This window comes from Selaginella moellendorffii, unplaced genomic scaffold (genome assembly GCF_000143415.4).
Source record: "Selaginella moellendorffii unplaced genomic scaffold, v1.0 SELMOscaffold_119, whole genome shotgun sequence".
Classification (NCBI taxonomy): domain Eukaryota; kingdom Viridiplantae; phylum Streptophyta; class Lycopodiopsida; order Selaginellales; family Selaginellaceae; genus Selaginella; species Selaginella moellendorffii.
This window is the reverse complement of record NW_003314380.1, coordinates 23613-48055: the sequence shown is the minus strand read 5'-3', so window position 1 is coordinate 48055 and position 24443 is coordinate 23613. Positions and strand designations below refer to the sequence as shown.

The window sequence follows — 24443 nt, the reverse complement described above, 5'->3', positions numbered from 1 at the left end:
TCTTGTACTGCATGTTTTTCTTTCTGTAATTACTGGAACTCCTGTGTGTGGGTGACATGTCTTTGGTGACATGTCTTTGCGCTTAACATTCCTCTACGTTGTCATAGACGCTCAAGACCAACAAATCTTAAAGCGTCAATTCTTTCAATCTTCTACTCATTATTGAGGCCATGATCCGGAAATATGTATTAGTGGTAAGTATCCTCGCTGCGAAAGACATTGTGTCCCTATTGAAATCGCCGTCGCCATTATGTAAGTCTCCTATACTCTGCCGATCAGTCCTTTATCTTTCAAGTAACTGTAGCAATTCTTGCAGCAGTTTCCAACAAACATTTTTGCAAAAGCATCAAACTGTTTGACTTTTTTTGGCTGGAACCTTTTGTTTCGTGCATGTCGTCAAGCCTGAGTGCCTGATTAATTAATGACTGATTAAACTCTGGGGAAGGAACAGGTTCATCATTCTTGGAAAAATCCGGATTTCAAGCAGCTTATTAATTTCGGCTTGTAAGCACACAAGTTTGCGCCGTTTCTCATTCTACTATTGTTCTGGTGATATTGCCACTTAATCTGGTAAATCAGTTTTTCTAGTTTGTTCTTCCACAAAGTCACTGTTCTAAACTTGTATATAGAGCTAACTTTGGAAACTATATGTGAATCTCTACAAACAAACAGTGTGAGGAAAGGCCAAGTTGCAGTTATTTCTAGAGCTAAAAAGACTAACCTTCACCTTCTATGAAGTTCAAACGACGCAACACGCAGCAGCATTAAGTGCTACCCTCAAAGCTGAGTAAATCTCTTTAAAACTTTACAATTTGCAGTTTCCAGCTGTGAGATTAGTAACTGTAGCTTAGTTTCGCACGCACAGATTGTGCAGATCCTTTTGTAACTGGAATACATTTTCTTCAAGCTCTTTGCAGAGAACAAGCGTCGGTAAACGAGAGGCCATTAAAGTTCCTGGCGCTTTAAACCGGTAAGTACTGGGATCACTTTGAAGGCGGTTGATTTTCTTTTTCTGTATGCAGGAATGAGAACGCAAAGCTTACTGTTGGATTCGATGAGGCAATCCAAGGTATTTTCCTTTATTACTTGTCCACCGAAATGCTCAATTGCAAGAGATCGTTTGTTGTACTGCATTTTTTTTTTTCCTGTAAGTACTGGAAGTCCTTGTGACTTTCATTTCTCTACATTTTCATGTTAATGGTAGAAGCTCAAGACAAGCAGATGCATATAATATCGACTGCGAGAAAACCAGTCAGCCGGTTTTCTTCTCCGAAGCTTTCTGCAGTGATTACAGTTCTTGGAGCGAGGCTTTTAACTCGCCAGCAATCTTCTTCCATGGAAAGTAAGAGCATTTTGTCACATTTTTCATTCAAGCTTAATTTTTCAGTGCCACGTTGATGAACCAAGCAAGTCCTTATGTAACGAGAGTCGTTCAGGATAATTTCGAGTTGCTGCTCAGCCCGTGCTTCTGAAATCTCGACGCAGTCCGTCAAACTCGCATGCTAGGCACTAGACCGCTGCCTAAAATGGACAGGCATACATCGATCTCGCTACACTGCTCATCCTCAATTAAGCCATGACTCAGGAGCATCGAGAGAAAGCTCTAGAAGATGAAAAGCGTCCTCAAGGTGTCAGGGAATCATATAATATCTTCTCTTCTTTCCGAAAGGTAAGTCATCTTCGTTCCTCTTTAGGAGAAATGACATAATTGTGCACCAGGAAGTCCGATCACTCTTGCAAGTGTCGCTGTTTTGCCGAGAGGGCAAGGACAAGGTTTCAGCTGAAGGAATTGATGTAGAATTGCCGTCATTTTTTTGTTTCTCACACGCCGCGTACTAATTGCGGCCTGGACAATTCGGAATTTGCACTGCACACAGAATTCCAAAGGCGAAGCCTGTGCTTTATGCTTCAAAGCGAAAGCTTTTCAGCTTTTCTTTTTTATTTACCGGGTGAGTGATTGAGATATTTTCGTGCATTGTTTTCATTGCCAGGATTCTGTTTACGAATCTGCTTTTTTTTATTGGCCGTTGCTGGGGATTTTGCAGAAAAAACGCATCCGAATCTCAATCAGTGGGGGTCTTTTTCGGCAGTGCGTCGAAGCAAAACCAGCGTACTCGGTAAAAAAACTCAGGAGAAAGCTTGCAATCCTTTTTTGATTATGATTCGGTGTATCTGCAGCAAATCATCTGTGATTCGGACGCTACACTCTCAGCATTTACAGCTCCCCCGCAAAACATTTCTATCAGTCCCAGAGATTACATTCATCGCAAGGAATTGACCCCTCCAAAATCAAAAGCGCAATGGTACTACTGCCACTTTATCTTTTACACAATCGAAAGCGAGGCAAAACACGCAACTTCCATCTCGATTTTTCAGGAAAATATTACTTGAATTCCTTGTGTGCTAGTGCTACTTTAATCAGGCACAAAGCATTGGGATCGTTCCACAGGCTAGAAAATAAAGGTAAAGCGGAAAGATATTTCATCTCCTTTTAGACACGTGGTCGACAGCTATGCGCTCCCGATCTCGAATGCGCGAATGGATGAGTATTCGAGCTCTGGATAAGCTTTTTGGCCTCCCCCAGATGGAGGCGTCGGCTAGTGTGTGGATCATATAAACCGCCTGTCCAGGATGTGCCTGGCGCGTATGGGGAGGTAGTAACGGGCGAGATTTCTATAAGAGGAAAGGCTAAACAGTAGAGGGTAGTGGAGCACAGCGCAAACCCTCGTTCCACAAATAGCAACCATCCGGTTTGGTTCACCAGTTAAAAATAAGGCTCACTGCTCCTTCCTTTTTCCATCCACTCCTCCTCCTTCTACCTTTTTTTCCTTCTTCTTCCTCTTGGCGAGCTCAATTAAGCAAGCCAGCCTTCTTCTTCTTCTTCTTCTTCTTCTCGATAGAAAGAGGGAGAGAGGCGGTATTGGGGGGGATGTGTGAGTTAGATGATTTCACGGAGCTGTAGCAGGCCCGGGGGATTGTGCAAGAGGGGAGCAATGGGTCGCGGCAAGATTGAGATCAAGAGGATCGAGAATGCGACGACAAGGCAGGTTACCTTTTCCAAGCGCCGTGGGGGGCTCCTGAAAAAAGCGCGCGAGCTAGCGATTCTGTGCGATGCCGAGCTCTCGGTTATCATCTTCTCCAGCACCGGCAAATTGTTCGAGTATGCGAGCTCCAGGTACGAGATAAGAGAGAGAATATGAACAGGAGGTGGTGTGTTCTCAAGACTTTTTCTCGCATTTTGAGAGAGAGAGGGGGAAGAACAAAGAAGAGAGAGAGAGAGAGAGAGGAGAGAACGAGAAGAAGAAGAGAAAGCGAAGAGTGGTGTTTCTTACTTTTTTTTAGTTCCGTCATTCTTTGCATGGGAAGTCGCCATTCTTTGCATGTGGGATCTAGCGCCCAGAAGATGCATTTAATGGCGAAGCTTCCACTTTGGCCCAGGATTTTGCGATTGACATATAGAAACTGTGAGGTTGATGTTTGCTCCTTGTCTAACAGCATGAAGGACATCCTGGAGAGGTACAGCAAGTGCCCTGAGAGGAATCCCAGCAGCCCGCTGGATGTTGATCTCGATAACGACGTAAGTCCTTAGCTTACAACTAGTTAGGTGTATCTACCATGAATTCTCTTGGGTGCTTTTCTGACAGTACTGGAATCAGGAAGTGGCAAGGCTCAAGCAGAAAATCGAGCAACTGGAGAACACAAAAAGGTCATCTCTTTTCTGGAGGTTGATGATCATAGAGCGTCGTTGTGGTCTCCAGGCATATGATGGGCGAGGAACTCACTTCTCTGACGGTGAAGGAGCTCCAGGAGCTGGAGCGAATGACTGAGAACGGATACAATGAGATCCGAGCGAGAAAGGTGAGGATCCCACTTCAAAAAGTTTCGATACGTTTTGAACTGAAGTGTGTATCTGAAATTGGTTTTGATCTAGTTGACACTGGTGAACTTGCAGGAGTCGCTTCTCATGGAAGAGCTCGAGGAGCTCCGGCGAAAGGTGCGTCCAAACTTTCCTGTCACTATTTGCAGCATCTAGTTAACTTTCCACGCTGGAAATATCTAAACACTGTTCAGGAGCGTGAGCTGCAGGACGAGAACACTCAACTTCGCGAGCAGGCAAGCTTTGATCTTTGCTATTGAAGCTCTTGAACAAGATTGTGGTTGATAATCCCACAGGTCGAGGCAGTGGAAGGGATAGGAAGTCACACGCTACGTTCGTTTACAGTGCTGACCGAAGCCCCAAGCCCTTCGGAAACAAGGGAACCCACGACGATCACACCGGGAGCTCAAGCTCAGGACAACTTGAGGGACGAGTCCGACACCTCTTTGCAACTCCGGTGAGCTGAGATGGGATGGCTTTCTTCTTTTCTTCCTTCCTGATCTTTGAAGTTGGCTTGGCGGATTTCTAGGTTATACGTTGATACGAATGGAGATGCCAGTCCCAGCTCCAATGGACACAACAAAGGAGAGTGGAGCACTTGAAGCAAAGGACCCACCCCTGCAGCATATACTATTACTATTACTTCAAGAAAGCTTTGGTGATTTGACTGGAAAAATAACATTACAGAAACAGAGAATTAGCGTTTCTTGAGGCTTGCCTCTTTCTCTTCTTTGGTCATGAGCCACGGCGTCACTCCCAGTGTGAAGCTTGGGGCCGCTGTAGTCTCCAAAACGGTGCTTCTGTTCACTCCAATCACCTGTCGGTCTTTGAAAGGAGGCTGCTTCCCATTGCAGCGAAAACAGTCCTTGTTCCTCGCGAAGTTGACCCCCTGGCAGCTACAAAAGATGGCAAGATATTTTGAGCCGGGACAAACTTAAAAGCTTACTTTGGACATTCCCAGTCTCCCCAACGAAGCTCTTTTGGCGGTCGTGGTGCGCTACAGTCGTCACATACTAGACTTCTTGCCAAGTTCTTTTGATTGCACCTGTGACCAAAAAATTAAGCCTGAAAATTTTAATCACGAAAGGCTTACTTGAAGCATTTCCATTCTCCTGTCCGGAGCCCACATGGAGTACTGCATCCGCGACAGAACTTATTGCCACTAAAGTTAAGCAATTTGCACCTAGGAACATAAGTACACATGAATTTTTAGTTATTTTTCCTACCAATGGCAAATAACTTACCTTGTACATCTCCAGTTTCCCGGTTTGACAGCCGTCTTTTCCATTTCTTGTTGACGCTCGACGACAGCATGGGGATTATCAGCGAGGAACACGAGCTGCTGCAGAATGCTCCTGGTAGTTTTCTCGACATCCTCTGGCAGTGGCCTTTTCTCAGAGTGATCACTGACCGCATCAAATCCAAACTGAAGAAGAAGCCATAGAATGTCGCTGCTCTCCGCAGGAACCGCAGACGGAGTACTTTCGCAGCTCGCTCTGGAGCAGACGTTGCTGTGGCTACAGAACTTGCAAACCTGAAGTGAAGGTGACATGTGTCGCTACATGAAAACGTAATAAAAGCTTACATCCGATTCGGTCAGGTTTAGATACTTTCTCAATCTCTTTCCCGAGTTAACAATTCTCCTGTCCGTGTTTGGGCACCCGAAAGCACCAAAAACCATCAAGTCATCCTGTGACAAACGTCTGCCAAGCTATCAGTCTACAACGAGAAACGGAAAAAAAAAAAGAAGAAAAAACTTACTGCAAAACATTCTCGTGCGTGGCACAGAAGCTCATTGCCGCTGCTTTGATTTTCTCCTCCATGCTCATAGCATCGTCAACTTTGTCCATCGTTGATTTCAAGTGCGATGTCTTCTTGAGGTGCTGTATAAAGGAAACCCATTCCGGCCATGGGTGCACGAGATCTACGTTCCGGGGGACGATGGAGCGCTTCGCGATGGCGGCAGGCTTTTCCTCGCCGCTAGGGACACCCTCGCTGTGGAATAAAGGCTCCTCTTCACCATTCTTTTCCTCCTCCACCTTCTTCTGTTCGACCACTCTCCCTTCAGGTTTGCCGAGTTTTATGACACATTGCTCGAATGGTCTCACACCGCCAAGGTCCTTCGAGAGTTCTTCGCTTTCGTAGCTCTCAGCCACAAACTTCCCACTCTTCAGCCGCTCGATCTGCTTCTGGAGCTTCCTGTTCGTCTCCATGATTTTGAGATTCTCCTGTTCCTGTGCTACCAAGGCGTTTCGCAACGCCTTGAGCTCCCGGGTATGGCCGCCAGAGACATCATCCTCCATGCCACACACGTCGATTTTCATCCTCTGGTTGAACATCGCGATCGCCTGCGACTCACATTTCCGTGCCTCGAGCGCCACCTTAAGAGCGCCGATTTCCCTGTCCCGAGACTCGGCCAGCTTCCGGCACAAATCCGCCCTATCGTCGGTGACACTCTTCCTTTCTTCGATCGATTCGCAGCCGTAGGCCCTGAATGCGCCGTAATATCGACTACTGGAGCGAAAGAAAGGATTACCTCGCGCGCATTCTCCATGGCGGCGGCGAAGAATGGAGCTCCTCCTCAGCGCCATAAACCCTCAACCCTCCATTTTCTTCACGGATTTCGATTTTAGGGTTCTTGGGAGAAGATGTACCAATGGAGGAAATTCCCCTTCTTCGAGGAGAAGGCGCTCGGATCTGGCGCCGCGGCGGAGCTGGGGGAGAACATCGTGTGCAGCAGCAGCGGCAGGGGCCAGATCGTGCTCGGTGGCGACGATGCCATGGTCCACGTCCTGGATCGAGGTTTCAAGCTCAGCTACAGCTTCCAGGCGCATTCCACGTCTGTGCTCCACGTCCATCAGCTCAAGGCAAGTCTCGGTTTCGTAGCCCCTGGTGCTGTTTTCTCATTGATCCTCGATCCTCGTTTTCTTAGCAAAGAAACATGTTGGTGACTGTGGGAGAGGATGAGGCTGCCTCAGCACAGGTATCTTCCATGTCCCTCAAGCTCTGGGATTTGAGTAAACATCAAAGCGAGGGCCCGAGTTCTAGCAGAATAGATCCAGTCTGCGACCGAGCTTTGAGAATCTTCTCAAATAAATTTCCCGAGGCAAAAGTAAGTTATTCTCCACATCCAGAGAAAGGTTTCTAATCTTTTCCTTTTGCAGATCACTTGTTTTCTGGTCTACGAGGAAGCACCTCCCATTTTGCTCTTATGTTTTGGCTTGGAATCGGGCATCGTGTATTGCATCCGTGGTGATATTGCTCGAGAGCGAATCTCACGACTCAAGCTTTCAGTTGATCCAGCAACGGCCACGAGTAGTGCTTCGCCGATTACCGGTTTGGGACTTCGACTAGATGGTCAGGCACTACAGCTTTTCGTAGTAACGGCGGCGACTGTGAATCTTTATAACATGCTTCAACACCCTCCTCAAAAGCAAGTCTTGGACGGGCATGGTTGCGATGGTCTCTGCGTGGCTATGAGTGATCGACAAGTAAGTTCTACACGTTCTTCTCTTTTTTCTTAGGCTGACAATTGTTGATGGTTTATAACTTTATAGGAGCTTGTTATTGGAAGGCCGGAAGCTATTTATTTTTATGAGGTGGACGGTAGAGGTCCCTGTTGGGCTTTTGAAGGCGAAAAGAAGTACGTTGGCTGGTTTCGCGGATATTTACTTGCTGTTATTGCAGACGTCCGTAAGAGCGTGTTCAACATCTACGACCTTAAGAGCAAGTTGATCGCTTATAGCTCAGAAGTGGAGGATGTTGCGCAAGTATTTTGCGAATGGGGCATCATCGCAATTATCACAAAGGACCACAAGGTTACGTGCTTAACAGAAAAAGACATGAACAGCAAGCTGGAGCTTCTCTACCGAAAGAATCTCTACCCGGTTGCTATAAGCCTTGTCCAGAGACAGCAAGCAGACGCTGCAGCCACTGCTCAAGTTATGCGAAAGTATGGGGATCATCTGTACAGCAAGCAGGATTACGACGAAGCTATGGCCCAGTATATCAAAACTATTGGACAACTCGAGCCTTCTTACGTCATTCAGAAGTTTTTGGACGCTCAGCTCATTCAGAACTTGACGCTTTATTTGGAAAGACTTCACGAGAAGGCACTGGCATCGGCAGACCACACAACCTTGCTACTCAACTGTTACACGAAGCTCAAGGACGCAACTAAGTTGGACAAGTTCATCAGGGGGGACGAGCAGACGGAAGGACAGCTTCGGTTTGATGTCGAAACGGCGGTGAGAGTATGCAGAGCTGCTGGCTACTACGAGCAAGCACTGTACGTTGCAAAAACCGCGGGGCTGCACGAATCGTATCTCAAAATTCTTCTTGGAGACCTGGGAAATTATGTTGAAGCACTGGAGTATATATCAGGACTTTCACCATCCGAGGCCGAGGTTACGCTAAAACAGTATGGGAAAATACTGGTCGAGCACAAGCCTGACGAAACCACGGCTACTCTCTTGACACTATGCAGTAGTGATGGCAATGCTACTCACACAAGCAGCAGCAGTGCTGCGCCACCGTCACCGATGGAGTTCGTTCACATTTATGTTGATCAACCGAGGTGGCTGATAGTTCTCCTGGAGCAATACCTTGTGAAGGTAAGCAACTCCCCGATAGTGAAAGACATTCACAACACGCTCCTGGAACTCTACCTGTCCGATAGTTTGGCTTCTACTTCTCCCGAGGAAGAGAGCTCTAGTTCGTCGCGAAAAACTCAGGTTAAGAAGACGAGATCTTTCAAAGACGCGGTGTCTAACACCCGGGAGACTGCCGAAGAGAGATCCTTGCGCTTGCAGAAGTCACTGGATCTACTAAAGAAAGGATGGGGTGCTCACGAAGAGGAGCCGCAATACGATGAAGCACTGGCGGTGATGCTGTGTGAGAGGCATAAGTTTCGTGACGGGCTTCTCTTCCTTTACGAGAAAAAGAGGCTCTTCAAGGAGGTGATGTCGTGCTACATGAAAGACAGTGACTACCGCGGCCTCATCTCCTGCTGTGAGCGGCTTGCGGACACGAGCAGAGGTGGCGATCCTTCGCTCTGGGCCGATGTCCTTGCGTACTTCGGGGAGAGAGGGGAAGATTGCTCCAAGGAAGTCAAGGAGGTGCTGGGATACATCGAACAATACTCGCTCCTGCCTCCACTGGTTGTGCTCCAGACTTTATCCAAGAACCCGACACTCACTCTCTCGGTGGTGAAAAACTACATCGCTACACAACTCAAGCAAGAGTCGAGGCAGATCGAGGACGATCGGAAAACAATCCAGAAATACGACGTGAGTTCCTACCCGCTGCTTTTTATTCCCACTCGTGTTCTAAAGTTGGCGATGGTTTGTGGTGCAGGAGGATAACAGGCTGATGAGGGCCGAGATCGAGGAGCTGAGAACAAAGCCCCGAGTGTTCCAGCTGAGCAAATGCACGGCCTGCACCTCGATCCTCGACTTGCCGGCCGTCCACTTCTTTTGCATGCACTCCTTCCACCAAAGGTGCCTGGGTGACAACGAAAAGGAGTGCCCGGTCTGCGCTCCTTCGAACCACACGCTGCTAGAGATGAAGCGGAATCTGGCACAAAACGCCACGGACCACGACAGATTCTTCCAGCTCGTCCGGAACTCGGACGATGGATTCTCCGTCATTGCGGACTACTTTGGTCGTGGCATGCTCAGCACTCATCGTCCTTAGCTAAGGTGGGCAACTTTGAGTGTGTTTTTTTTTTCTTCTCTTTTCTCTAGAGCTGTGGCTGATTTCCTCTTATCCTGTTGGTGCAGAAAGAAAGCTTCGCTGTTGATGTCACTCGAGTGTGTATCGGTCAGTGCTCGAAGTTTCTAAAAAGGCCTCTCATTTCCACGCCCTGTGGAAGTCAGCAACGCAAGCACACAGCGCAACATGGCTTGGCGAGTGTGCCCCCACCAGCGGATGTGTAAAAATCTTGACTCCTGCGAAAGGAGCATCGCGCGAGGATCATGACGCACGCATCATGGAAATAAAAAAAAAAGATGAACTCACATCGAGGTAAAAAAGGAGAAGGTTGTTTTGACAATTTTAACTGCAAGGTCAGAGTGTTGCTGGGTGAAAAGAGAAATTGGGAAAATTATTGTACGTTTGCTTTCGAAGTCTTTGTGACGCCGGGTGACGGGCACGAAAAGATCACTCAACTCAGCAGCAAGTCGTCAAGATGACGATTCATTTTGGATCTTTATTCTTTTCCTTACAAGGTTTTTCGCAAAGCTTTTATTTTTGGTCACTCGAAACAAAGCAGCACGTCCATTTCTTGCTGCGTCAGTTTTCCTGCAATCCTCCGTAAAACGTCCCCACTTTGCAATTGCTACTTTCTTACACCACATTTCCTTTTTTTGCATTTCTTGACAAATGGGGTTCCAAAAACAAAACAAAAAAAAAGATGCTGGGGGTATAGAACCTGATAATAATTGCTATGCGCCTCTGAGAAATTCCAATCCCTTCATTCTTGTTTTGACACCACTCCACTTACACTTGACAAGCAAAGAGATACAACAGCTATGTCAGCATTCACCAAGGAGCCATATTTTGCAAAACAGCAAAACATTCTAGCCATTATATCACCCCAATGGAACCAATATTCTATTCCATCCTCCCTCCTGCTGCTACACCAACCAGAGCAGCCAGAGAAAATCCCACCATATCAAATTCCATTCCCACTTGGGAGTGCAAAAGAGATACAGGGGAGAGGACATGAGAAGGGAAATTTTACCCCCAGCCTCTATTTAACAAGTCAGGAGATCCCGAAAGGAAAACAAAAAAAAAGGAGAAAATAAAAGCAGGGAAAACAAACAAAGTAAGAGAAATCAAGTCTTTTGGAGGCACACTCTTTGCCGAGAAGCTTTTTCCACTCTTCTCTTGTGGTTTGATGTTGTGCTGCTTTATGGTGGCGTTTGATTCTGGGACTTTCTTTCATAGCCACAGAGCCCCTGCTTCCTTGAGCTGGGGGACAAGCTTGCCGCTGATATGAGAAGCCATGACTTGATCCAAGCCACCAACGAGCTTACCCCCGATGAAAACAGTGGGAGACACCTGGGAAATCCCTGTGAATCTGGCCAGCGCCTTCTCGATCTCGGGCCCGTTCTTCTCCTCGTCCAGCTCGAACACCACTGGATTCACTCCCAATCCGCACAGCAGCCTCTTGACGACATGGCTCATGCAGCAGCCACTGCTGCTGAAGATCACCACCGCGTTCTCCACCGCCAGCTTCTCCACCACTTCCACCGCCGACGCAGACGTTGATTCGGCGGGCGCTGCATGGCCCATGAGCGGCAGCACAATGGCGCTCTGGCTCGACACTTCGTTCATCGCCACACCTCCTCTGAGATGTTGTAGGGAGAACTAGAAGATCAGAACACTGAGAGGACAGGAGAGAAAATCTTGAGAGGATGCAAGGGATACTTAAAGCATCTGATCCAATTCTTTCCAGACCATGCAAGGAGAATTCTTCTTCCACTGTTCTAAAGAGAGAGCGAATAGAGGCCTTACAGAGCCAAGAGAGGAATCGACACACGCTGGATGACTTTGGAGTGGTCAGTCAATCAAGCCGGGCACGTTAAGGCAAAGGGATCTGATCCCAGAGGATTGGCCAGTCAAACGAGAACTGGAGACGAGCAAAGACTCAGAGTCTCTAGATGGAGATGGAGAGGCGAGAATCTAGACGAGAGAGATAAAGAGAAGAGAGGAGAAATCTACTAGCTGTGTAAGCCCACAATCCGAGATATAACTAACAAATTCGGCCCAATTTCCCAGTCGCCGCCCGATGATTGATTGATCGAGATCCATCGCCCCGAGACAAGACCACCAAAGTTTGCTCTCCCTGAACTGGATCGATCCTCCTCCAAAACCAACGCCAAGACAATGAATGAAGGAACGACGAATGAACAAGGCTTTGTGCTTGTGAGGGTTTTTACCCCCCTTGTTTTACCAACTTTTATACGCGGAAAGTGAAGAGGTAATTTCCATGGCGAGTTTACCCGCCCCGGCCCATGGCATGCCGCCATCATGCCTACATCATATGGTCATGGGCATGATGCCAGCCATAGCTCACGAATCGGCCACATCACACTGGCGGTGGGACCGCATGACGTGGCGGCCCGTTTCATGTGTGTACGTTTGAGGCTTACGTATATTGGCCTTGTATTGTAGAGATACACCAAAAATGATTGATTAGCCCTAACAAAAAGCCTTGCCAACATGGAACATTTGTTGGATAGCTGTCGAAATTTGATTTGACCTTTGCGCTCGAAAAGAAGCTCCATTGCTGGGACGAGTGTGACGTGGCCACGTCCCATGCCACCTGGGCCAGCTCCCCCGTGACGTCACCAGATAAAGTAGATTAAAGTGAATCAGCTGACGCCATCACAGCACATTCCGCGGCGCGCTTAAATACGCATTTCTCGTCCGTCATGCCGCATGGTGACATCGCCATGGATGGCATCATGGGCCATCGCCGAATTCCTGTTGGTCCACGTGGAGAGCCCCGGTTGGCCCAGATTATTGTTCCCTCTTACAAACCACCTGCTGGTTTGTCATAAGAGGACCAGGTCCTCGGCCCCCCTGTGTTGTGAGGTTTGGACAAGGAAAGGCATTTGACTGGATCTGGTCCTAGGTATGCGAATCTTTGGAGGGAGCTCCAGATTTTCTTTCTTCCCTGGCCTTTATATTTCTATCAAACTTAAAATACAGTAAGCACGCCATTCAAACAAAAGAGGAAAAAAGGATGGGTTTCCAAGCGGCGGTGGTGGCGCTTTCACGCCAGCAACGCCACCCCCATGCCCATGCATAAGAATGCTCACGAAAATCACACTTGCGTCACTCGTTGTCGGCGACAAAGTCCCTCTCTATAACTTGCATTGCGGAATCTACACATAGTTTAGCGTTTGATTATTTAATAGCTTGGAACTTGGAACAAAAATCTCAGAGGAGACCCGGACGTCGATAGCTCACATGGGGATGCATCCTCCCATGCCGGGCACGAGGCTTGTCTGCGACCATGTGGCTTTCGCGGCGGATTTGTAACGATTGATCCAGCGACCAGCCCATTTGCGAGTACCCTAAAACCCCCGTGACCTAAATAATTTACCCCTTAAAACCTAAACCAACCATCCCTAGCTACGACTTCTCAATGCACGTGATCACGCTCCCCTGTTTGACCGCTTGACTCTACGGTGCCCAGCGCAGGAGCTCCCCGTGATCCCGCACAGTGCATATAGCCGGTGAAATCAAAAAGGTAAAAGGTAAAAAGAGTCGGGTAAGAAACCGGTGGGCGTAAAATGCAAAGTGCCTGGATAAGGTGGCGTACGGCATGACGCCAAGGCTCCTCAGAGAAGCACATGTTTGTTGATCAGTGAGGGGTCCCAGTTCGTAGCAGCAGTTGTATGTATGGGTGTACGGCCGTGCTGGTTGTGTACGCAGTGTGTGCCACGGCCCACAAGCCCACAGTTATCTCTGGCTGGTTGCTGCCTGTGCGTGACGTAAATTCCCGAGCTCGGCTGTTGTCACTGTCTTCTAGACGCACTCGTTGATCTACAGGCACAAGTAGGAGCAAATGTGTTGCCCATTTATATCGATTGAAGCAAACTTGGCTTTTCGTTGTCACACGGCACTTAAGCTAAAGACGCGCGGCGTCATCCTGCGTGGTACGGGGAAGACGATCTTGTTGTTGGCAAAGACAGAGAGGGAAGGACGTCATCGTGCCCCGAAATTGGGGGTGAAAATATGGAAACTGTTTTGGCAAGACGACATGCGTTCACGTGTTGGTGTCTTGCAGGTGGCGATGCCATATTTGCATTGAGCACGCAAAGATACGGGCGCTGCTAGGGTGGCGGGGCGAACATGCATGGTGTGGTCATCCGGGTCCCGTGGCGGTTTGACTTTTTTTTTTTTTTTGTCCCTTTTTTTGTGGGGTTTTGTTTCATTTATAATTTCGTCTTTTTGCCCGCAGGGGATAAAAGATGGGGAATGCAAGCTTGGTGATAGGGCAATCTCATGTGCGCCGTCAGCAGAGACGCAGAGGAAAAGGTCTGTCACCATGTGTGGAGAGAGAGAGAGAGGGAGAGAGAGAGAGAGAGAGAGAGAGAGAGAGAGAGGGAGGGGTTGGGGAGCATGCATTGTATTGTAACCACCGACATGGCCCTGGAGCGTACTCACCAAGAGCAAGGGAGAATTTTTGGGCTGAGAGTCTTGCATAACGACCATCAGTAGCAGGTGTGTGTGTACCTACACATGTTTTATGTGTGTCTTATATAAACATAGAGAGCAAAGCTTGAGTTTCAATTAATATTAGTTTACAGTCTTGGCCCTGGGGCATAGGACTTTAACTATGTAGTCGTTGGATACTGCTGGTGTCACGAAATAATGATGGCAATGCTGGGCAGTTGGCAAACCCTCTCAAACTTGCCAGCAAGCTTGTACAACTTCACCCGCTCACATCTAACCTACTATGTCCCCTAGCTGCCTGAAGTGGAATAACTTGGATTTCAGATCATCCCACTAACAGTGCGGAATTCACATGGAAACACCAAGTTACAAAATGACCATGATATTTGTAACTTACTTACTGGTTTGCAAAGGTGACCTTTGTGCAGGGAAAGGAGCAACGGATGGAAGCAACGTATGTATGTGACCTACCAGCTTCTCAAGCCTGCTTTTGAACGTATGTTCTAAAAGAGAGGTAACCTCTATATGCATGAAGAATGAAACAGGGAAGATCAAAGCACATGTTCTTGGTTGTAAAGTCTGTAGCAAGTGGAATAAGTCGACGAGCGATTGGCGCCGCTCCTGCGAGCACAAGATACCACCGGACAAGTGTCAAATTGATTTAATTCGCTCAGCCAATGAGCACCTAAGATGTGCCAGCCTCCTATTGGCCAAGAGCAACGTCCACAAAAGTTTTCCAACGACTGTCCTGGGCCTGCTATTGGATGGCTGCGAGCTATGGTTTTATTGTTGTAAAAACATTTTAAAATCTATTTCTTACTGAAATTATGATTACGATATTCATGATTGATTATCAATAAAGAAGGTCATAAGTAGATTTATATTTGAAAGAACCAAAACGCACCAACACTGTACACAAATTTGACGATGAGGTTGTCACGTTGATTTCTTTTAGAGTTATGACAATGTAAATTCTATATTATTAATAAATTGCGTTGTAATACTAGTGTTATTGTTACTTATTAATCCAATTGATCAAATAAAGTTTATAATCAGAAATAAACATATCTTATTGCAAGATGATAGAATAAAAAAGAATATATTAGAATGGGTTTAAGAAAGTTTATAAATTATAAACATGTTTATAAATTAAAAGTACAAGATTAATCTAAATGAATAATAATTGTTAGATTGTAGAATATCCTAGAAGATTCAAGTATATTTTAGGTAAATCCACTACTATTCAGGTTTGTTTAAGCAAACCAAAAACAAAATCATTTCACCTGTTATAAAATATATATTTTTTCATACATTTAGAAAATTTTAAACATATAAATTAAATTTGTATTTATAAAATAATATTAAGAGTTATGAACCTATTAAAAAGCATTGTTTCTTACTTAATATCGATTGTTAATGCTTCAATACTTCCTATATTCAAATATATTGGAATGTTTAGCCCATGTATCTTTTCTAAAAATCTTAAAATTTAAATAAATAAATATAAATTTTAAATTATAATTATTTTTCAAAATTATGTTTTTTAAACTATTCTTATAAACTATTATTGATAAGTATCTAACAAGTATTAATGTGAGTGCATGGAATATAGAAATGGAATACAAAGATATACATATTAATTAGCCTAAAAACCCTAACTTATATACTTTAACAAGTGGTCTAAATTGAAACCAATCTATCAAAATCCCACTACATATGGCATTGTAACTATACATTTAGACTTCACATCATCCCTTATTAGAATGATAGAAAATAGTCAAAGTTCTCTTGTGGATGGGTCAGGATGTGAAAGAACATTAGGAGGAAGCATTAGTGCATTTATAGGTGGTGTCAATTGTTCCTAATCTGTTTGTACAAAGTGTTTTAACTATTACACATGCACAATTTTTTGGAGGATCGACCTGTTAGACGTCATGCCAAACCTTATAAATTTGTGGTTTAAATTGCCACAACACCCAATATAATCTCTTTTCAGTAAGCAAGGAGCCCTTTAAACAAACCATATACCATAAGATTGAGAAAATGGACTAATATTTAATTATCTACTTTGTACTTTGCAAGTGAATGATGATGGGAGTTATAGCACCATTGTTATCCCATTTGTATGTGACCTAGGTGCTTGGTAAACCTTACTCAAACAAGGGGAAGAATGCTCATTAAATACTGATCCCAAGACCTAACATTAGTAACTTGTGGCAATTCCGAAGGTAAACTCAACTCCATTGGTAATATTGAGTTATGATTGTGTAAGAGTTTATATGGTGAAGCATAAACTTTACACTTTTGTGACATATGCATATTGAAGAGACAGTAAATAACCATCATAATCCAAATGTTAAAAGTTCATTTACTTCATGATCATCCCTTTGAAAGTCCAAACGAGCCGTTCCACTAAACCATCTGACTGTGGATGATAAGCATTTATGAAAGTGTGGCGTATCCCCAACTAAGACATCAAAATATAAAATGCTTTAGCTATAAATATGGGACTATTATCCGAAAGTATTCGTTTTGGATAGGAATGCTAAAACATTATTCAATTGAGGAGGAAATATCCAACAACAGTTGTAAACACACTAGGTGGAAATCAATGTCGCAAAAGCATTGATTTCCACCTAGTGAGTTAGATAGCTAGAAGTAATAATGACATACTCATTGTTATCAGTCAACTGCGGAAAAGGCCCCATCATATTAAATGCCACAAATTCAAAAAAACATGAAATTGCAATTGACTGTAACTATCCTTTCACAGCATGAGAGGGAATATTACGAGTTTGGCACTAAACACAACTATGCACATATAGGATAACATCACGTCATATCTTTGGCTAATAGAAAGACCTACATAACTTTTTAGTCACACAATGATGTCCTATATGCCCATCTAGAATAGGAGAATCTTGGTAGGCATGGAGAAAGTATGGAATACAAATTAAAGGCACCATTAGTCATAAATGATTATCAAGATTCATCTCCACAAAATAAAGAAGATTGTCTACAAGACGATATTAAGAATGTAAATGCCAAAATGGTAACTCATTAGCAAGTGATGTAGGATTTTCAAATATGTCGTGAAGCCTTCGAATCCATGGCTCAATTTCTTAGGCCTCATAAACTTCGTTAAAAGAAAGTAAATTTTGCTCTACATGTTATGGACTCTGAACATTAAGTATAATAACTACCAACAACACAAAATCCTTGTCAAAAAAATCCATAGATGTTAGAATAACAAGCTCATAAGAAATATGAGAAGAAAGCGAAGAAGGAAAAGGAGCTCAAGAAAGGGCATCAGTATTAGTTATAGAACCCTTTAGGTAATAAATAATATCAAAATTATATATCTGAAGCTTTAAAGCCCACTAAGCAATATAACCATCCAAGTTCTTTTGTTTCAATAATGAAGTAACTACAGCATGATCACCTTTTAGTAATATTTTAGAACCATGTAAATATGCATGAAGTTTCTCGAAACCCCAAATTATTGCTAAACATTACTTCTCTATCATGGAGTAGTTCACCTCTGCTAGTTCTAATGTATGGCTGATATATGCAATAGGATGGCACTAACCAAGCACACTCAAGTTCTTTTGCATCAACACACCTTCAAGATTAATATTAGAAGCATCCATGTGCAAAATAAAAGGTCGAGTATAGTTAAAATATGCCAATATTGGAGGAGTTGTCGATAGCTCTTTAAGATCCATAAATGCCCACTCACATTCCACAAACTAAATTAAAGATGATGTTGACAACTTCAATAATGCTCATGATGGTGTAGTGCGATCAAAAAGATGATCAACAAAATGATCGAGATACTGCACAAAATGTTGCATATCATTCATACACTTCAAAATAAAGAATTTTAAAATTGCCTACCTAAGATAGGTTGTGTTGTTGGACTTAAACATGCATTTCGACCGCTTTAGCTTTAAATCAACTTCCTGTAATTGATCCAACAACCTTACGAACATCATAGATATGTTCCTCCTATGTCCCCTTTGAGTGTATCAAGACATCATTAATGAAGTTATTAGTCACTTCTGGCATATCGCAAAGAACTTAATCCATCATCTACTAAAAATTTACTGAAGCATTATTCAAACCAAACGGCATCACCAAGAACTCATACAAACTAAATTGTAACGCACCTTATCTCTCTCCCCTACATGTGCTACATAAACGGTGTATGAAAAGTAATCTTAGAAATATCTTCTTCGGCCATTGGCATTTACTAGTACCCATAAGCAAGATCTAATTTGAGGAACTGATGACCTTTCCCTAGATGATCCAAGAGATCAATAGTGTGAGGAAGAAGGTACATATCTGGGATTATCACTTCATTTAATGGGCAATAGTCAATGCAGAAATGAATAGTCCCATCAAGCTTTGTCACAAGATGAGGTTTATACGCCTAAGGACTTTATGACTTTCAAATAACATTATTTTCCAACATTTTCTTAACGTTTGTATATAAAATCTTGATCTCTTTTAGTGACTGACGACGAATAAGAACCTTGATTGGACAACCATCCTCAGTTAGAATAGGATGATGTGTTCTAATCTTGACCCCAAATAATAGGTCAAATTCAAAGAGATTTCTTGCAACACAAAGACCATCAAAGGGATCAGAAAAGGGAATAGAGGAACAAGACGAAAACATAGAAGGAAGTAATGGGGAGACAAAAGTGATAAAAGCAAAGGTAAAAGCAAAAGGACGAAAAGGAATATAAGTGAGAGGAATAAAAGAAATAAGTATGAGACAAGGGGAGAAGCTCTGAGATAAAGATCCCTTCATATTCAAGTTCCGGGAAAATAGCCACATCTGATCTCCCACTTCATAGGATACATCCCAACGATGTTGATCCTTATCACGTCGATACCTATCTTGAGCTTTTCCCATCGCCTCAGTAGCTCTAGACCAACCTTGGCGTAGCTACTCCGCATAAGTTTCAACAGCCGGGACCAACACTTTGGACATTAGTTTTGGTATAACAATCTATTAAGGCACCCCATGAATATTCCCTTGCAGCATCTCCCATGGAGAACAGCCTATAGCGCTATGAAATGTGTTGAGCATTTGGATGCAACTGGGTTGAGTATTTAGACACAACAGAATTCTATTATAACAACATATTTCACAGTGCTATAGGCTATTCTCCATGGGAGATGCTGCAAGGGAATGCTCGTGGGGTGCCTCAATAAATTGTTGTATGGAAACCAATATCCAAAGTGTTGGTCCCAGCTGTTGAGATTTATGCGAAGCAGCTACGCCAAGGTTGGTCTAGAGCTACTGATGCAATGGGCAAAGCTCAAGATAGGTATCGATGTGATAAGGATTAGCATTGTCAGGATGTATCCTATCAAGTGGGAGATCAGCTATGGCTATTTTCCCAAAACTTGAACATTAAAGGATATTTATCTCGGAAGTTGTTACCGTGGTGCGAGTTGGTGATGTATCCTACAAGTTGGATGTTCCAGATGAGTTGTCCCATGTACATGATGTGTTTCATGTCAGTTTATTGGCACTATATCGTGTTAATGCGGATCACTCTATGGACATTCGTCTCCCTCTGGAACTTGTGCATGGTGACCTTGAGTATGAGGTCGAGGCGATTCTCTTGTCCCACAAAGCTCGTAGTGGTCATTCCAAGGAATATCAAGTTAAGTGGAAAGGTTACCCGATTTGTGAATCAACATGGGAACCTCTTAGGAATCTTACACATGCTTGTGAGTTTGTCACGGAGTATGAGAATAGTAATAAAGACTAGCTTTTATAAAATTTGTAATAAATCTTACAAATCAATAAAGTAATATATTTCTATACATCAAAGTTTTGTTTCTCTCATTTGTTAGTACTTGGGTCAGTTTTGGTAAGTTGACTTCAGCACATCGGTGCATGGGTCCAATCTATAACCATGGGGATAACTATTATAGACTGATCATAAGTCCCCACCTCTCTTTTGATGACTCATTTTTGAAAAGGGGTGTGGTCGTGTAAATAACTTAATTTGCCAATTTATAATAGTTGTCTAAATCTTCCTGACATGGTTGATTTATTGCTCAGGGGAAGTTGGGCCTCTATGTCCCTACAAGCAAGGGTGTATCATTCCTTTGTAAGCGGAGTGGTACTCAGAGCAGCAAGGGTGACTAACTCTGTTAGTCATTTCTTTATCGGCAATGGCTGGAGGGTGTCTGAGTCTTAACATCTTTGGACGTAGAGGAAAGGTCATTCCATAACTCATTTAAGTCGGTGTGCTTCCCATATAGTGTGTTTTCCGTTAACTTTTGGAGTTGTTTCCTTGATGGTTTGCTAGACTTGGGTATGCATCAACGAGGATGTCCATCTTCCCCAAGGGGGGAGAGTGTCGCAAATGTGACTTCGGGTATTGAAAGATACTTGTCAGTCAGTCTTTACAGACACTTTTTCCTTACTGCCATGATGGCAGGAGGTCAGTATAATTGGTTCCTTTTATTGTTTCCATTTGAGTTAGTTGAGAAACTAGTTAATGACCTTGCACTTAAATTGGATAAACATAAGGTAGGAACCCTATGTGTTTCTTGTTGAGCATACTCAGTTTGGGGACCTTATGCATTATGTTAATGCGTTTGCTCAAAAGCGCATTATGATTGCAAATATGAGTGACAAAGATGCTCGGAGTTATTTCCTAGAGGATTTAAGTTCACTTTCTTGCAATGAGATTTTGAAATTTAAGCCAAAGATATATCTAGAGTGTAAGGAGGTAGCGCAGCAAGTTGCCTTTAGTCTCTCATGAAACAATACCAACAGTGGTATGCTGGTACCTCAAATAAAAATAAGAATTCTAGAAATAAACAAGGTGATCAGAAATAGAGGGTGGAAGGAAGGCTCTACCCTAGAGGCTTACAAACAACGGTTAACAAAAGTGGTGGTGGTTGGAGACCACCAGTAGCTTCTTCTGGTCCTAAGTCCTCTATTCCTCCTCCTAGTGGGTACAAGTAACAGCAACTTGCAAACCTTACTCCTAGTGGAATGGGTAGTGTGGGTCATTGCTTCCATTGTGGAGAGTCGGGACATAGGTCCTCGGAGTGTCCCAACAAACACAAGATAAAGTCTCATATTAATGCCATGAGGGAAAACGGTGGTGGTGAAGCTAAAAGGGTTGATGAGTTGGTTAATGTAGACTATGAAGAAGAGGAGGTGAGTTACTTTTGTTGTTTTCCTCAAATTTTTCTCGCAATCAATACAAACATTAATCTGTTGATGTATTTGGTAGGCTTTGTCTGCAGACACCAAATCCGAGTGATGATTGACACAAGAGTTACACACAGCGTGATATCTGAAGACTTAATTAAGTTGTTAGGATTGAATGCTGAGCAAATGTCGCCCATATATTTCTGATTTGCGAAACGTGGGTAGGTAGTCAGAAAATTTGTGAGTGATGTTCCAATAAAAATATCCAAGTGGAAAGAAAGAGTGGACTTGGTAGTGTTGAAGATACCAGATTTTCAAATAGTGTTTGGTATGGATTTCTTTAACAATTATATTAAAGAGATTTATGATGCTGGACAAAGTTGTATCACATTAAAGTTAGAAGGGCGTCCCGATATGTCCTTTCAATTGCAAAAGCGCTCCTCAAAGGATTGGGATACTAAGGTTTTGACTGCAAGAGCCACTCAAAAAACAACTAAGAAGGGATGTCAGACCTTTTGGGTTCAAGTGATGGAAGTTGAGGGTGTTGGTGACTCGGTTCGAATTGGTGATGGGGTTGATCTTGTACCAAAGAAGATATTGGAGTTGTTGGCACAAAATCAGGATATTTTTCTGAAGGATTTGCCACCAGAGCTACCTCATAGTTGTGAGGTTGATCATCAAATTGAGGTTATTTTGGGTTCTAAACCACCTATGAAAGTTCTGTATCATTTGAACATCAAGGAGATGGTTGAACTCAAGAAGCAACTTATGGAACTTCTTGACAAAGGTCATATCCGACCAAGCAAGTCACCTTATGGAGTGCCGGTCCTTTTTGTTATGAAAAAGGATGAAACTATGAGGATGTGTATTGAGTATTGAGCACTCAACAAGATCACGGTCAAAAATAGTTATCCTTTGCCTCGCATTAATGACTTATTTGACCAACTCTTAAAAGCCAAGTATTTTATGTGACTTGATTTGCGGTCCAAGTATCATCAAATACAAGTGGCAGATCAGGATGTGGAGAAGACAGCTTTTAAGACTCGCTATGGATTTTATAAGTTCCTTGTCATGCCATTTAGGTTATGCAATGCACCAGCAATATTTAGCACTATGATGGATAGAATATTCAGAGATTATTTGGACACATTTGTTGTTCTATATATCGATGATGTTCTAGCCTTCAGTGAAACATTGGAGGATCATTTGAAACACTTGGAGTTAGTGTTTCAGAAGTTGCGTGTACACAAACTATATGTTAAGGAAAGTAAATGCATTTTCAGACAATTGCACGTAAACTTTCTCAGACATATAGTTGGTGGTGGTGTAATTGAGGTAGATCCAAAGAAGGTGGAAGCAGTGAAGTCCTGGGAAGTCCTGACCACTATATCAGATGTTCATTCATTTCTTGGTTTAGCGGGATATTATCGCAAGTTTATCCGCAATTTTGCAAGAATTGCTCTTCCATTGACTGAGTTGACAAAGAGTAGTATACCGTTTCATTGGACACCAACTTGTCAGCGTGCTTTTGTACGATTGAAGGAGATGTTGACTACAGTTCCTATTCTTAGGATTCCAGATCTTGATAAACTCTTCAAAGTGCATTGTGATGCATTTGGCTATGCTATTGGTGCCATGTTGTAGCAAGATTATAACAAAGTGGTTAGTGTTACACTAAGGCAATATGGTTGTTTTGTTGCGTTCTATTCCACGAAATTAGATGAAACCTAACGAAAATGGCCAATGCACGAGAAGAAGATGTTTGTTATAGTGTCGGCATTGGAACATTGGAGACACTACTTGGGTGGACACACCAAAGTTTATACAAGTAGTAACACATTGAGCTACTTTGCTACACAGCCTAAGCTTATGCCGAAGCAAGCTCATTGGTAAGAGAAGCTTGCTAGATATAATATTGAAATCATATAAAACCTAATAAAGACAATATTGTTCCGGATGAGTTGTCAGGCTTAGTTTCGGGAAATATCAGTAATCAGTTTGGACTGGTTGGAGGATGTTTAGGCTTCATATGGAAGTGATCCATTGGCAAAGGCAATCTTGCACCATGTGGAGTTGTTGAAGCAGAACCCTGGTAACGAAACAACAAAAATTACTAGCTGCACCAATATGAAGCTTCACTTCTTAGTTTGGGATGGGCTTATATTCTATAAGCAAGAAAGATTGTATCTTCCCTTTAAGGATCTGTAGCAGTTGGTTTCTGTGGGAACATCATGATGTTTCCGTAGTGGGACATGGTAAAAAGCGAAAGACTCTAGCTTCATTGAAAAAAGGATTTTTCTAGTCTAGTATAAAAGGTGATGTAACGGACTATGTCCGTTCCTGCCCTATATGCCAGCAATGTAAGTGCAAAACTAAGAAGTAGGCTGGAAAGTTGTAGTGCATTTCAGTACCGGCATGACCATTTCATAGTGTGGCACTTGATTTCATCACTTGCTTGCCAAAGTCTAAGGGTTATGATACTTTGATAGTGGTTGTGGATGGGTTGTCAAAAATTGCACACTTCATTCCAACTGTCGAAACAGTGAATGCAAAACAAGCAGCAAAGCTCTTTTTCCATGATGTAGTGTGGGTTTGTGGTCTTCCTCAAGAGATGATCTCGGATAGAGATCCGAGATTCACAGGGAAGTTTTGGGGCACATTGTTCTAGTTGTTCGGTACCAAGTTGAAGTTTAGTATGGCTTATCATCCTCAAATTGATAGGCAGACTGAATGCATGAATGCTCAACTTAAGGATTATTTGTGGTACTATGTCACGGCGGACCAACTGGGTTGAGCATTTGGACACAACAAAAAATTTGTTATGACTTCCAGCAAACTTCCTAAGCTGTTCGCTATAGTGCTGTAGCGTCTGACTCTTCCTCTTCTAACTCAGCCTCAACCTCTTTTGCAGCATCTCTAGTAGGAGTTTCCTCCTCTCGACTCATCTGTCTAGAGGTTTCTGCGTCATTAGCATGGTTTCTTTTCACCATCCTGCTAGTTGCATATATGCCTCTATCAGTAATTAAACATGCATACAACATTTTTACCGAATGGTGCAATCCAACTAATCCTACATAAGTCACTTTGGATCCACTAGAAAAGTCCCTGCGTATGCAACTTGAGTTAGAAAATCTGACAAAAGTTGGATAAGAATTGCTGAGACAATTTCTCTAATACCAAATG

General features: G+C 43.4%; 4 protein-coding genes and 1 long non-coding RNA gene across 7 annotated transcripts; 3 read left to right on the top strand and 2 right to left on the bottom strand.

The window, feature by feature from the left end:
• Positions 1-2046: 2046 nt before the first annotated feature.
• Positions 2047-2229, top strand: LOC112342801. Its single transcript, XR_002991086.1, has 2 exons — positions 2047-2117; positions 2179-2229. It is a non-coding gene; the product is annotated as an uncharacterized LOC112342801 (long non-coding RNA).
• A 682-nt stretch (positions 2230-2911) lies between these two features.
• Positions 2912-4588, top strand: LOC9639471 (MADS-box transcription factor 23). Of its 3 annotated transcripts, none has more exons than XM_024665125.1 (8): positions 2912-3175; positions 3496-3577; positions 3657-3706; positions 3759-3858; positions 3932-3994; positions 4072-4113; positions 4174-4334; positions 4407-4588. In XM_024665125.1, exons 1-8 carry the CDS (start codon positions 2943-2945, stop codon positions 4477-4479), a joined length of 804 nt encoding a protein of 267 aa, XP_024520893.1. In that variant the 5' UTR covers positions 2912-2942; the 3' UTR covers positions 4480-4588. The 3 variants fall into 3 exon arrangements, with proteins under 3 accessions (XP_024520893.1, XP_002991417.2, XP_024520892.1); XM_002991371.2 differs by having other exon boundaries at positions 3645-3706; positions 3953-3994; XM_024665124.1 differs by having other exon boundaries at positions 3645-3706.
• LOC9639532 lies at positions 4517-6496 on the bottom strand. Its single transcript, XM_024665122.1, has 7 exons — positions 6414-6496; positions 5639-6367; positions 5463-5580; positions 5122-5411; positions 4971-5060; positions 4824-4922; positions 4517-4773 (listed from the first exon to the last, which is right to left on the bottom strand). Exons 1-7 carry the CDS (start codon positions 6422-6424, stop codon positions 4575-4577), a joined length of 1536 nt encoding a protein of 511 aa, XP_024520890.1. The 5' UTR covers positions 6425-6496; the 3' UTR covers positions 4517-4574.
• A 28-nt stretch (positions 6497-6524) lies between these two features.
• Positions 6525-10082, top strand: LOC9639470 (vacuolar protein-sorting-associated protein 11 homolog). Its single transcript, XM_024665120.1, has 6 exons — positions 6525-6744; positions 6810-6989; positions 7042-7368; positions 7435-9165; positions 9233-9576; positions 9658-10082. The coding sequence occupies exons 1-5, from the start codon at positions 6526-6528 to the stop codon at positions 9569-9571; spliced, it is 2796 nt and encodes a 931-aa protein (XP_024520888.1). The 5' UTR covers position 6525; the 3' UTR covers positions 9572-9576; positions 9658-10082.
• Positions 10083-10533: 451 nt separating this feature from the next.
• LOC9639584 (glutaredoxin-C1) lies at positions 10534-11797 on the bottom strand. The gene has a single exon (XM_024665121.1). It carries the CDS (start codon positions 11213-11215, stop codon positions 10820-10822), a length of 396 nt encoding a protein of 131 aa, XP_024520889.1. The 5' UTR covers positions 11216-11797; the 3' UTR covers positions 10534-10819.
• Positions 11798-24443: the final 12646 nt, after the last annotated feature.

What these genes read in the sequence shown, in the direction of transcription:
- LOC9639471 (XM_024665124.1), top strand. Translation starts at nt 2,943, where the DNA reads ATGATTTCACGGAGCTGTAGCAGGCCCGGGGGATTGTGCAAGAGGGGA. An exon ending in TTCGAGTATGCGAGCTCCAG is followed by an intron (nt 3,176 to 3,495) that starts GTACGAGATAAG and finishes CTTGTCTAACAG; the next exon opens with CATGAAGGACATCCTGGAGA. An exon ending in GACACCTCTTTGCAACTCCG is followed by an intron (nt 4,335 to 4,406) that starts GTGAGCTGAGAT and finishes GCGGATTTCTAG; the next exon opens with GTTATACGTTGATACGAATG.
- LOC9639532 (XM_024665122.1), bottom strand. An exon ending in TAAACCTGACCGAATCGGAT is followed by an intron (nt 5,412 to 5,462) that starts GTAAGCTTTTAT and finishes CCTTCACTTCAG; the next exon opens with GTTTGCAAGTTCTGTAGCCA. An exon ending in GGAGACTGGGAATGTCCAAA is followed by an intron (nt 4,774 to 4,823) that starts GTAAGCTTTTAA and finishes CATCTTTTGTAG; the next exon opens with CTGCCAGGGGGTCAACTTCG.
- LOC9639470 (XM_024665120.1), top strand. Translation starts at nt 6,526, where the DNA reads ATGTACCAATGGAGGAAATTCCCCTTCTTCGAGGAGAAGGCGCTCGGA. An exon ending in ATAAATTTCCCGAGGCAAAA is followed by an intron (nt 6,990 to 7,041) that starts GTAAGTTATTCT and finishes TTCCTTTTGCAG; the next exon opens with ATCACTTGTTTTCTGGTCTA. An exon ending in TGGCTATGAGTGATCGACAA is followed by an intron (nt 7,369 to 7,434) that starts GTAAGTTCTACA and finishes ATAACTTTATAG; the next exon opens with GAGCTTGTTATTGGAAGGCC.
- LOC9639584 (XM_024665121.1), bottom strand. Translation starts at nt 11,215, where the DNA reads ATGAACGAAGTGTCGAGCCAGAGCGCCATTGTGCTGCCGCTCATGGGC.